This window comes from Abramis brama, assembly GCF_963993115.1.
Source record: "Abramis brama genome assembly, chromosome: 9".
NCBI lineage: Eukaryota > Metazoa > Chordata > Actinopteri > Cypriniformes > Leuciscidae > Abramis > Abramis brama.
In genome coordinates, this window is record NC_139971.1 from 7468828 (window position 1) to 7480622 (window position 11795).

An 11795-nucleotide genomic window follows, 5' to 3' on the forward strand; every position below is an offset into this window, starting at 1 on the left:
TAAGAACACACCCCAGTCTTCCAATTATGGCACATGCAAAAAGGCAAACAGCACAAAGACATTCAACTGTAGACCATTGAGGTCAATTTCAGTGTGAACAAGCCAATTGTAAACAACTGAATATAGCTAACAATCAAGAAAAGTGTTTTTCGGCCGAAGTATTTTACATTTTTATTCAATAAATATTACACAACTGAAAAGGAGAGCAACTACTCGAAGTAAATCCCTCCTGTAGTGGATACCAGAATGTCCACAGCAAGTCTTTCACACAGTAAGCACCAATAAGCAACAAGCCTCCTGGGTAAACAGAACCGAAGGTGTATGAAAGCAAAATTATTCATATTTTGCAGAATCAAGTTTGCATGGTGCCAAGTTATTACTTGGATTACATTTCAGAGCTATAGACAAATTCACATTCAGAATAATTGCATTTCTGTGGTTGATGCTCATCCATCATTGGAAGTGTTCATTCCCCCAAAATGTTTAATCCAACTAAGATGGGGATTTGGAGTTGAGAAAATCGCTTTAACCAGCCTGAAGGGCAATGATCTATATGAGTGAACATACCACAGAGACCTGTCCCAGCCTCCCGCATTCCCAGAATGCACAATACAGCGAAGACAATTAAAGAGCAATGAGAAAAGAAGTATAGGCAAGGGGGGCCTGGCTTATAGATAAAATTATCATGATTCCACAACAAGCAACTGTGCTTCCGGGTTCGTCAGAGAAGCAGCGTTTACTGATCAATATAAGTACTTAATTAGACTTAATAAATGCTAAGTTACTTTAAACATTCAAAATAAAATGCAAATAAGCATTTTAAGAACAATGCATGTTTTTATTTTCATATTCTTTGCAAAGGCCCTAAAATGTGATAATGATGAACAAAGTCATCATTTTGCCAAATCCTGACCCTGATCTATCAATAATGACATGAGCAACCTCACGCACAGCAATTATTGATAATTTCCAGCTCAATTTGAATGAGGTTCTAATTTAAAACAGCTCTTTTTCAATGTACCTGAAGAACCTGAAAGTGTGACCACCTACACTTTTCATACTCCCATAAAATCTCAACTTTGCGATCATGTCCTCATTATAATGACGGACTGGCGGCAAGTACCCATCAATGCAACTATAACACAGCCAACTAATGTGACGTATTTTGAGTGAAGTGTTTTTTTGCGAGACATTTGTGCATTGAGCGGATTGAGTATGCTGCTGCTGCTTTGGCACAGTCCATTTCATCTTAAGCACCGCTTTGGATGGTTCATGTTAATAGCTTTCTACGCTGTTAATTTCAAGAATGACTGGGCAGACCCCATAGATCACTTCTGCTTGATGATGAGGGGTACACGATAACCTCTCCTGCTCTCTTACCTGTAAATTTCACCTTACTTTGTTTTACACTACAGTAATTAAAAGCTATATTTACCCAGATAACAATAAAAATGGCTTGGTTCCAAAACCTAGTGAGCTGCCTTGCTGTCTACATAGGAAGCTGCTTTCTAAGGTAACATACTAAAAGCGCTCTACATAGTCAACATTTCTGTACGTCATAAATGTAGCAAAGTGCACAGGAGACTCAATTCACAATTGATTTCAACAGAGTTTGGCGTTAATATGTTGCTAACAAGAGATGCTCCGGTAGACCAGCCATAAATCGGAACCAGACGGTTGCTGATTGTGTGTTTAGTGCAAAAACCGCCTAGTTTTTCGTTTATTTTGGCCAATCTCTATTCTATTCTTTTTTTTTTTTCAGTATAAAGCCTGTTTATAAGTGCAGCACTGCATTGTGAACAGCGGTAACCACATTTTTAAAGAGATGTTTCAATATTTAATTAATATTATGTGCCATGTTGGATTTTTTTAACTGAGCTGCATTATGGGATTGCCTTCTCCACAAAAAAATAAAATAAAATGAATGCTGCCTATTAGCTTTTAAAAAAAAAACAGCAACATAATTACATTTTGGAACACCCTTCATGTTATGAGCTCACCTATGATACCTTAAAATCGTGCCTATAAAGGTTTTGGAACAGAGCCAGTGTCTTTGCCAAGTCTGCAGCATTTGAATAGAGCAAACTGATGCATTTGATAACAAGATTTCAGTACAGGATTGTGAAATAGAATGTTTAATACTGAACAAGGCCACTTTAAATGAAATACAAAAACACTTTGCATAAAGCACATTAAATCAAGTTCAGTGGGAGAAATAGCACAATCCTTCTTTGAAAAATAAATAAATAAAACAGAACACAAACTAACACCTTAACTCATTTAATATGCATGACTAAACTCCGGTTCAATGAATGCGCACACTGACAGATGAAATCAATAAACAGAAACTGGCTTTTTAATGCGACATATTGTTAAACACCGTCAAAGAAAAGCGGTTAAAAGTGTGAAACGGCATCAAAGCGTAACTGCAACTGCTAAAATCAGGTCCCTTCACCAAAGCGGTTTCAGTTCACGCTTATGTAATATATTCTGATGTGAATTGAAAATGGTTTGAAATGGTATGGGACTCATGTCAAGGCGAGTAACCTAATGCAAAAGTAATGAACACTTTATTTGGGAATAAAGCAGATTTTCAACACATTTGGAAATACAATTGAGGAGTGTTAACCATCTGTCTGACTTTACCCCAGTTTCTCATGGGTGGAGTGGAACAAGTGATGGTTTTACACCCACACACACTTGTTTGCCAGCTAAACCATCTATTGTGGGGGTCACTACAGCTTGTATATCACTTAGACCTTCAAAGAGGGCTGACATTAATAGGCTCACCTTTTGACCTCAAAGTGAATGACCAAATTCCTGTCATTGCACATAAAGAAAAGAGTAAAGCCATTTGACGTGAAAGGGAGCCAAGCTTTCGCAGCAAACAACGTATATTTCCCCCTCGCTGAACTCTTTTGAACATTTGTAATCTTTCTAGTGCACATACGTGAAAGACCCTGGGCGATCTGATATTACTCATCGTAGCAATTTAGAGAGCGTTGGCAAAACTCACAAATTAAAAACGCCACTCAAACATGGCTTTCACAGTCAATGGGATAATCAAAACACGCAAGGGGGGGAATATCACAAGATGTTCTTCTTCTCTCTCTTGATTGAACCACTTCAAACACGATTCCTCCAGCCAGGAAAATAATCCTGATCTTTTACATGAACCACAGGATCATCTCTACACAAATCAGGCAAGACTTTGTGATCAAAGAGCAGAACGCAGAGAATCAGCTGTCGTTCTCTGCGAAAAGGGGACTCATGGGTAACAAGGCCAACTGGGTATTTGTTCCATTCTGTGACATTCTGGTAAGTAAAATATTAAGCCGACCTAAAAATCAGATTTTTCGCTCTATTCATAGTTTGTCTAATTGTGAACATTTCATCTGCAAAAAGTAGTGACATCTATATTTTACATATTGTATATACCGTAGCACTTTATTTTACAGTCCTGTTCCCCATGTACATAAAATGTACTTATTATACTCTAATTACAATAACTGGATAATAACTAGGTACTAACCTTGAACCTACTCCTAAACCCAAAATTAACCCCTGTAGTTACCTTATATTACCCAATTCTTTTTTAGGCAAGTACGTACACACAGGTTCACATACTGTAAAATAAAGTGCAACCCAAATTTCACTGATAAAGCACCTTTCATATTGTACATGCAGTAGCTGAAAGTGCTTAAGAAACAGGTGAAAAAGCATTTTGGGCATTCAGCCATTTTCTACCCCAGATTAACTCGACTGATTCCGACACGTACACGCAAACCACTTTCCTAGGTAGGTCACCTTGAAACAGCCCTCTTAGTAAAATTGATGTTTGTGGTGGGCTCAAATAATTAAGGTACAGATTAGAGCTCCTCCATGAAATACTCCTTAAATCGAGCAAAACTATGATGAATGATTTTTTTTTTCTTTTTTTTTTTTTTTTTTAAGCTTTAAAAAGTTTTCCATTCCGTTAATGGAAAAAAAGTATTGCTAAAAAAGGTGTCACATGAGGAAATGACGATTTACGGGTCAGTGATGGTTTGCCAAACACTGGAGGTTAGGAGAAATTATCCATCTAGCATCTGTTTTACTCTATAGGGAGGGCTATAAGTCATGTAATCACTATCAAACAGCACAGCCTGTTCCTTTACTCTTCTTTCAACCTTTGCATTGCTGAATGAATTTTAGCCACAAAGAAGAGTTATACATCCATTGTGTTTTTATATGAACAAGGAGAATTAACAGCACAGATATGTTGTATCACAGCCCAACATGTGTTGTTGAAATTCACTGTACACGCTTTATGACAGAATGCAGGAATTTTATGTGTTCCTTGAGGAAAACCATCCCGGTAAATTGGAAGAGCCAAAAATGAACATTCAGTCATCATTTACTCACCCTCATGTCATTCCAAACCTGTATAAAATCATACAGGTTTGGAATGGCATGGGTTAGTAAATTTTGACTTTTTTCATTCTGATCGTTCTGCGGAACACAAAAGAAAATATTTTTGAAGAATGTTGGTATCCAAAAACGGTTGACCACTGGCAATTTCACAAAAAGAAAGAAATTCATAAAAACCTGTGAGGTTAAGAAAGCATCAATCTATTGATTCATCTAGCCTAGCGTTGAGCCATTTCAGACATTATCAATAGATCAGAACACCCGAGAGACTCCTCAGGCCGCATTACAACCAACAGGCTGCAAATTGCCCTATTAATAGATTAGCCTGATGGGTTCCAACTTGGCAAAAAAAGGGGACGTGAATCTCAGAGCAGATAACATTATAAATTACGACACTTCAGCCCATGCTTTTCAATGGGAGAGCCTTGGGCGTCAAATAACAGCAAGCAGAACCGCATCCATATAATTCATTATGCTTCATTACTTTACTCAGCTTCACAGCACCGCTAATATTCAGCTGTACATGTAGCTGCACGTGAAGTAACCGGCTCTGACATGAACATGTTCACGTAGATTTGATTTATGCCGAGTGATTGCTTTGCTTCAGAAAGAGAAACAATAACCAGATGTCTTTTAAGACCCCCCCCATTCCAGCTGTTAATTGCATGGCAAGTGTCTAGTAAACACAGAACATAGGTGAACAAAGAGGGATGTGTTCGCTACGCCCGGGTTGTGTATATCATTAGATTTCCAAGGTGTCTTGTCAACAGAGCATGCTTGGGTTTGTTTTCTCAAGGATCTTGTCTGAACGGATCTTTGTGACTTTTCTATGCTCTCGTAACCTCTCCCACCATTTTTAGTATATATTATGACTTTGAAGTCTTAAATTATAGGCTACCCTGGAAAAAAAAAATTAATAGTTCTATGCATATCATTACTGTCAAGAAAGTTAAATATTTTGCTCCATTAAGTTACCAGTCCTTGCTAATGGTGAGAAACGCAAGCCAATCAATTATTTAGTCATCCCTTACCCACAGGAACAAATGCTCAAAATGCTGACTCTTATTACAGTGTGCCACCATCGACAATTTTACTTCTAGTTCCTGCATCATCTTGCCACACGTGTCATTTGGTTTTATTACATCACATGACAAAAAAAACACAAAAAAAAGTCTACGGGAACTGAATCTGAAAGCAGCCTTACAGGCACACAAACATTTGGTCACCGTGTGATTCCAAAAAGACTGTTCCGTTTCTGGAGTCATGCCAAAAGCAACATGTCAAAGCTATTTGAGCTAAGATATTTGCAACTGTAAAAGGTGCCATATATTACATGAAGCTTAGCGATAAAATCAACTCATTATGGTAAGATCTAGGCATTCTTTGAGTCTTGCAAAACTATTATTGAAGCATTATATCACTACAAAGAGCAGCAGAATATTCTTGAAATATTTGTTTTTGAATGTTTTGAATCAAGGATGCAGGGATGTCTTCATCACTTAAGAGTGGAAAAGCGAGATGATAAAGGGAAGAATCACCCAATCAAAGGAGGTGCAAGGGTTATTATCACATAAGCCGTTCACTCAGTTGACCCTGAACAGCTGTTTTGACTGGCTTAGCTTCTTCTACAGAGCCACTAGGGGCAGGCCGGAAAAGCGCTCTAAGACCAACCAATATATCAGACAGTTTGTTTACAACATTAAAGGTCAGCAGTGCAGTATTGATTGGAAAATATACACTCAAGAGCAGTTTATTAAAAGACACCTAATGCTGGGCCAATAGTAGTACTGTCAGAGTCTCTGGGGAACGCAAATGAATTGAATACTCTTGCTGATAAGGGAAAGGGATGCTTTTAAAGGGAAACTGTATGTTTAAATTAAAGGTTATTATGTAATTTCATGTGATCTATTAATTTTACAGGAAGGAAGTTGGTAAAGTGGGTAAAGTGGATGAACGAGGGAGGGCGGCTTCTATGATCTTCACAGAGGGGTCACGCCCATATATCACTCACGGACAAAGCAAGTGTTTTAATCTGACAGCCAAAGGAAAGTTAACTAATTCCAACTCATACTTGACTAGAACAAAAGCCGTTGCACCTTAGAACATTATGAAGCATATTAATTGCCAGAACTAATTGCAAAAATATTACAAAAAATAACTAAGTCATTAAATATCTTTGTTTGCAACTATAAATTCTGTCTACTACTCAATTTTTAGAAAGTTCACTTGAGATTGATGCTTTTTTTTAAAGTGTACATTATTATGGATCAATGATGACAAATAAGTATACCTGAGAGGAAGTCAAAATTGTTTGATACAAATTATGTTTTTACCCCCAGGAAAATATTAATAATATTAAAAAAATATAAGAAAAATAATAATAAAACAGCTTCTTTTTACAGTCTGAAGAATTTTACACCAAGAGGTGCGTATATTTATCATTAAATTGTAATGTGAATGATTCATCGCTATGGGTTAGGCAACTTGATCCGTCTCCATCCATGGCACTCAATTTGACATCTGGCGTCAAACGATATTGTCGAACAAGGACTACTAAATAAATGATCACTTGTATATGTAAACATGAATACCCTTTATCTCTTAAAATAATTTGAAAACTAACATCTTTTGTTCCCTTATATTACCTGCAGCTCTTCAATAACTCACAATTAACAAGCAGAACACATATTCTAGCGCAGCATCACTATCGCCATCTGCCTGTATCTCATGTTTTCATGCGTTCAGTTCGAGTCCGTTTATCTTAATTATTGCAACACTGTATCATCAGAGAGGTTTAGTCTAACTTTAAACAGTTATGAACTGAACATGGTATTTTAAAGGTGCCGGATGGCGGTCTCACTAAATGACAATAGCGCATATTTGACTGACAAACATCCCGCAGTTGAGCTCATGGACTTACCTGGAGCGTTTAACGCGACCAACAGGACAATCCAAAAAGTCGCCAACATTGCCATCGCGCCTCACGCCAAATATCCGATCTGATATTGCGATCTGCAAAGAGCGATCCGTTGATTCATGCAACTTCAACACAATCCACTTCTGTCCACCCCTTCACTATACGACAGAAAGTCAACTGTTAGTAAAACTGCATTCAATGAAGAGTTTAGCACAGCCAGGAATCTAGATCACATCCAAAGCCCGTGTAAGATACTGATCGAATCTGATTCTGCAGATGAAAAGTCCGCTCGACGAGGCGGATAAGAAGCAGACAAGTTCAGGGATCCCGCATCCCAAGCGTTGAATCCAGTGCGGCTGCTCAACCCCCTCAAAACAAAAGCGCAGTAACAGTGAAAGCTGAATAACGGGGCGTTTAATGCATCCGTTCCGTTTGCTCCTCAATACAAGTATGTTTAACAATATTCTGTACTTTGTTTTGCGCCGTATAACCAGAATACGTCCTATAAATCCCAACGGTCCCGGTCTGTTCCCTCAGTTTGGGAGTGTGAGGATTATCAGATTATTTTTGTTGGGTGCTGAAGATGTTTCAACGGACCTGAAATCCGTTCCGGACAATTTTTTTTCCCGAGAAAACGGACTGATTCTCCAGAATATGGCAACAATTCCGTGGTTTGGCGCACTTCAGGCACTGCTGCCACAACCTTAACTGTTCTAGACTAGTAGCTGATACAAGCGCGAGGAGAGATCCGAATCAAGGTGACGTCAGAAAAAGGCGTGGTTTCAACTGTAGTGTAGGAGGAGGATATAGTTAATTGTTGCCATGTCCGCTTATATTAAGCGACTCTGTGCTTGTTCTTGCTTATGGCAATGGTCTACAGTTTTTGTGGGTCTTATTTCCAGATTACAATCACATCTTGGGGGGTTTGCTAGTGCATAGAGATATCCATCTACTATTTAAGCCACACTCTACATAACATTAATCAGTTAGTTTGTTTTCCATGTTGTCCCATATTTAGGGTCGACAAACTGACAGCGACTTGCAGAGACAAAGCAATTTACTGGACATCAGTTATTTTCAGAAAAGACTTGTCGATTTCCAATAGCGCGAGCGAAGGGACCATGTTCCCCTTTTCACATTTTCTCAGAAGCGGAAGTTATCATATTTGGGTAATCTTAATTTTTACACTCCCAAATGATCCAATGACAAAAGATAAAATCCACAATAGCCTTTCTATGAGTTTCCAAAAGAGGAAAATAAATAATGAGAGCTTGATCACAGTGGTCAGAAGAGAGAAAGATTTGCCACTACTCCCCAAAAATGGTCAAAAATATAGATTTTTTGATAGACACTGAAGTATCTGAAACGCTTCCAATAGCCTACTCATTTTCCGCAAGATACACGATACATGATACCATCTGCGCTTTCTCATTGCTCTCTCATCTCTCCGACAGCGAGTTATGGACTCTTCTCCCCTCACTCATTCATTTCAGTTGCTCCAGATGTATGTGGCTGGTTACATGACTTGAATTTCGACGTGATTGCTCATAATTTTACTCATTCACACAGATTTTGTGCTCACACCCAACGTGTGCGTGCATAAAGCTCCTTATTGCATTTAAACGGTCAATTACACACAAAATACTGTCAAAATGCCAGTTTTGATGAATATTCATGTAAATACAGTCAGTTATGTTTTAAGTGAAATGTAACTATAATTGATCCGTCAGGTCTTAAAGTGACAGCAGCCTGAGGTTATACCTGCTGCCAAATTATGAGATAATATTAAAAACATCTATATGGCAGTTTTTACCCATGTTATCAGTGTCAGAACTGTGGCCAGTGAAAATGCTAAGTGGCTACTTTGGAAAACCACAAAAAAGAAAAAAAGAAAAAAAAAGATGTTAAATATGAGCAAAAAAAAAGTTAATGTCAAGCCCTTTATATTAACAGATGTTAACCGTGGAAATTCGCCATCACAGTCTGTGAAAAAGATCCAACAAGTGATGCAACAAGTAGAGCACAACTTTATGTAAATAAGCAGCAATATGATGCACACATTGTGTTTTCTCAGACCAAGTTGACCGTTTTCCCGAGTAAGATCTGGCAACACTGATTTAGTCGCCATTGCGCAAAGTTAACTCTGAGGGGAGGATTAATTTCACAGAAACGATAAAATATATATATATATATGCTTTAAGAGATCTTCTACACGATAAACCGGAAGATGTCAACGTGATTATCATATGTGAGATAAAAGGTTGTCGGGAACAACTTATTTCACCGCCAAAATGATTATTTTGTGTCTACGACCAGCTACTTTCATTAACAAGCCATCAGTCAAGACTTTGAGGGAATTTGCGGTCGTAACGCCGAGGTTTGCAGTCAGTGCTTTGCTTCACTCGATGCAGCCATTAATATATGACTTTATCATAATTTATTAACAGTTGTACCTGTTTCCATTTCATGAATTGATTTCAGGTAGGACAGTCTGTGTGTGACAGAATGTGAGGTGATTGAGTGGAAGCAGTAGAATACTTCCCTCTGCTGGTCGCCTTCTTATGACTCGGTGAGTTCCTCCGGGTAAACCATGGGGAATTAGACAGCAGTGTGGAGTTTACCCTTACTGAAAGCATGTCTTTACAGACCCTCTGCATCAATTTACTTCACGTGAGGGCAAATTACATTGAAATGTATCAGCAACAAGAAAACAAGCAACCTGGTTGAAAAAGACCCAAACAAATGCCTTTCCTAACCAAAAAAAACAACAAAACAAAACAACAACAATAAAGTCCTGTTGCATTCAGCTGTCTATTGATAATGAAGGTAAGAAAATAACTTAACCTTTAAAGGGGCATAATTATCTCAGTACTTTATTTATTTAATCATTTCCCAGCATTACTACTTAACAACTAGCCTATTTCATTCATCTTTATTTAAAATATATTAACATATACTGTACCTCAAGGTCAGTGGGCCTTCTCATAGCCAAGATATTTAGTCAATGCCAGAGTTTTTATATTAATAGTATTTGCATGGATCCTCTCTAGGATTTTTAAATCCTAAATCCTCTCCAGATTTTTTTACCCACTCACTCACTGTCCGTTTCGGTATCCCCCAAGATACAAAAATCATTGAAGTTATTTTTTTCTGATCTGATGTATTGTAGCATACGCATTGATAAAACACTAAATTGGGGCATTTAAATAGGGAGATGCAGGGCAAGGCAGAAACATAGAAACAAACTAAACAGATTAATAATAACACAATATGTGTGGTTTGCACTGCAAGTGAGGAAATTTGACTGAAAGATTTACAATGTTAGTGTTATGGGGCCAAGATCCCCCCAAAAAGAGGGACTTTACTCTGGAAGCACCCAAAGTCGCTTATAAAAAGCAGACACTGAACACTGAAATCTATCCAAACCCCAAAGGAGCTGGCAAATAAATGACCAAAATCTTGGTTGCCTCCAAGTTCCAAATAAAAAGAGAAAATAATCAAATGAAACACAGGTGCATTTTATTTGTAAAATAGTTTATATATTGGAACATCTAAAATCTATCCAAACCATGGGGCTGGCAAATAAATGACTAAAATTGTGGTTGCCTCCAAGTTCCAAGAGAAAATAAAATTCATCTGTTTCATTTGATTATTTGTAAAAATATTTAATTTAATGGATCATCCAAAATCCACCTAAAACCACATAGGGGCTGGCAAATAAATGACCAAAATCGTGGTTGCCTCCAAGTTCCAAATAAAAAGAGAAAGCAATCAAATGAAACACAGGTGAATTTTATTTGTAAAATATTGAATTTATTGGATCATCCAAAAATATGCATTATAATATGAAATATGAAGTCAGAAATGATCAAGATAGACTCTAAATTATAAAGATAGTTCTGACACTAAATTATGAGTGAATATTCCCTGCACATTTGAGGCTGTTGTAAAATAGCCAATATACACATGTGTCTGCAAATGCGTTGAATTATAAATGAATATGGAAAGTGGTGACACTTTAAACAACAAACTTTATTTTGTCTTTGTGTCTGACACCTTTCAATAACAAGTTCTCTGTCATCTTAGCCTGTTTGGGACACATCGAGCTCTGTATTTTTGCACTATTCATTGTTTCTTTGTCACTATCATGTGTAAATAATGTAAAGCAGTCTTGCACACTGATAGCTGCACAAATATATCTACAGCAGTATAAATGATGCAGCAAAATATCTACCGGCTGACACAAGTCTACCATCGCACAGTATCAGTGCACCACCCAGCCTTACTGCCACATTGTCACAATAATCTTGAAATGAAAAAGTGCTAGTAACAGATGCAGTTTTCATGTGATGAATGGAAGCAAATTCTTTAAAAAAATGCATAAAATATGGTGGCAATATTGAACTCACAAGATACAGTTTCCCATGCGCCGTGGGTGGGAGTTTCTCTCAACAATTTACAAATTGGG

General features: G+C 37.6%; 1 protein-coding gene across 5 annotated transcripts in view; it reads right to left on the bottom strand.

Moving 5' to 3' along the window:
* Positions 1-8103, bottom strand: part of nectin1b (nectin cell adhesion molecule 1b) — a 244386-nt gene extending 236283 nt beyond the window's left edge. For 4 of the 5 annotated variants that reach the window (XM_084124508.1, XM_084124505.1, XM_084124507.1 and 1 more), the window contains exon 1: positions 7331-8082. In XM_084124508.1, the coding sequence (XP_083980634.1) occupies positions 7331-7385 (55 nt within the window). In that variant the 5' untranslated portion in view covers positions 7386-8082. Of the gene's footprint in view, positions 1-7330 lie in introns of all 5 variants that reach the window. The other variant, XM_084124506.1, reaches the window with a different exon arrangement.
* Positions 8104-11795: the final 3692 nt, after the last annotated feature.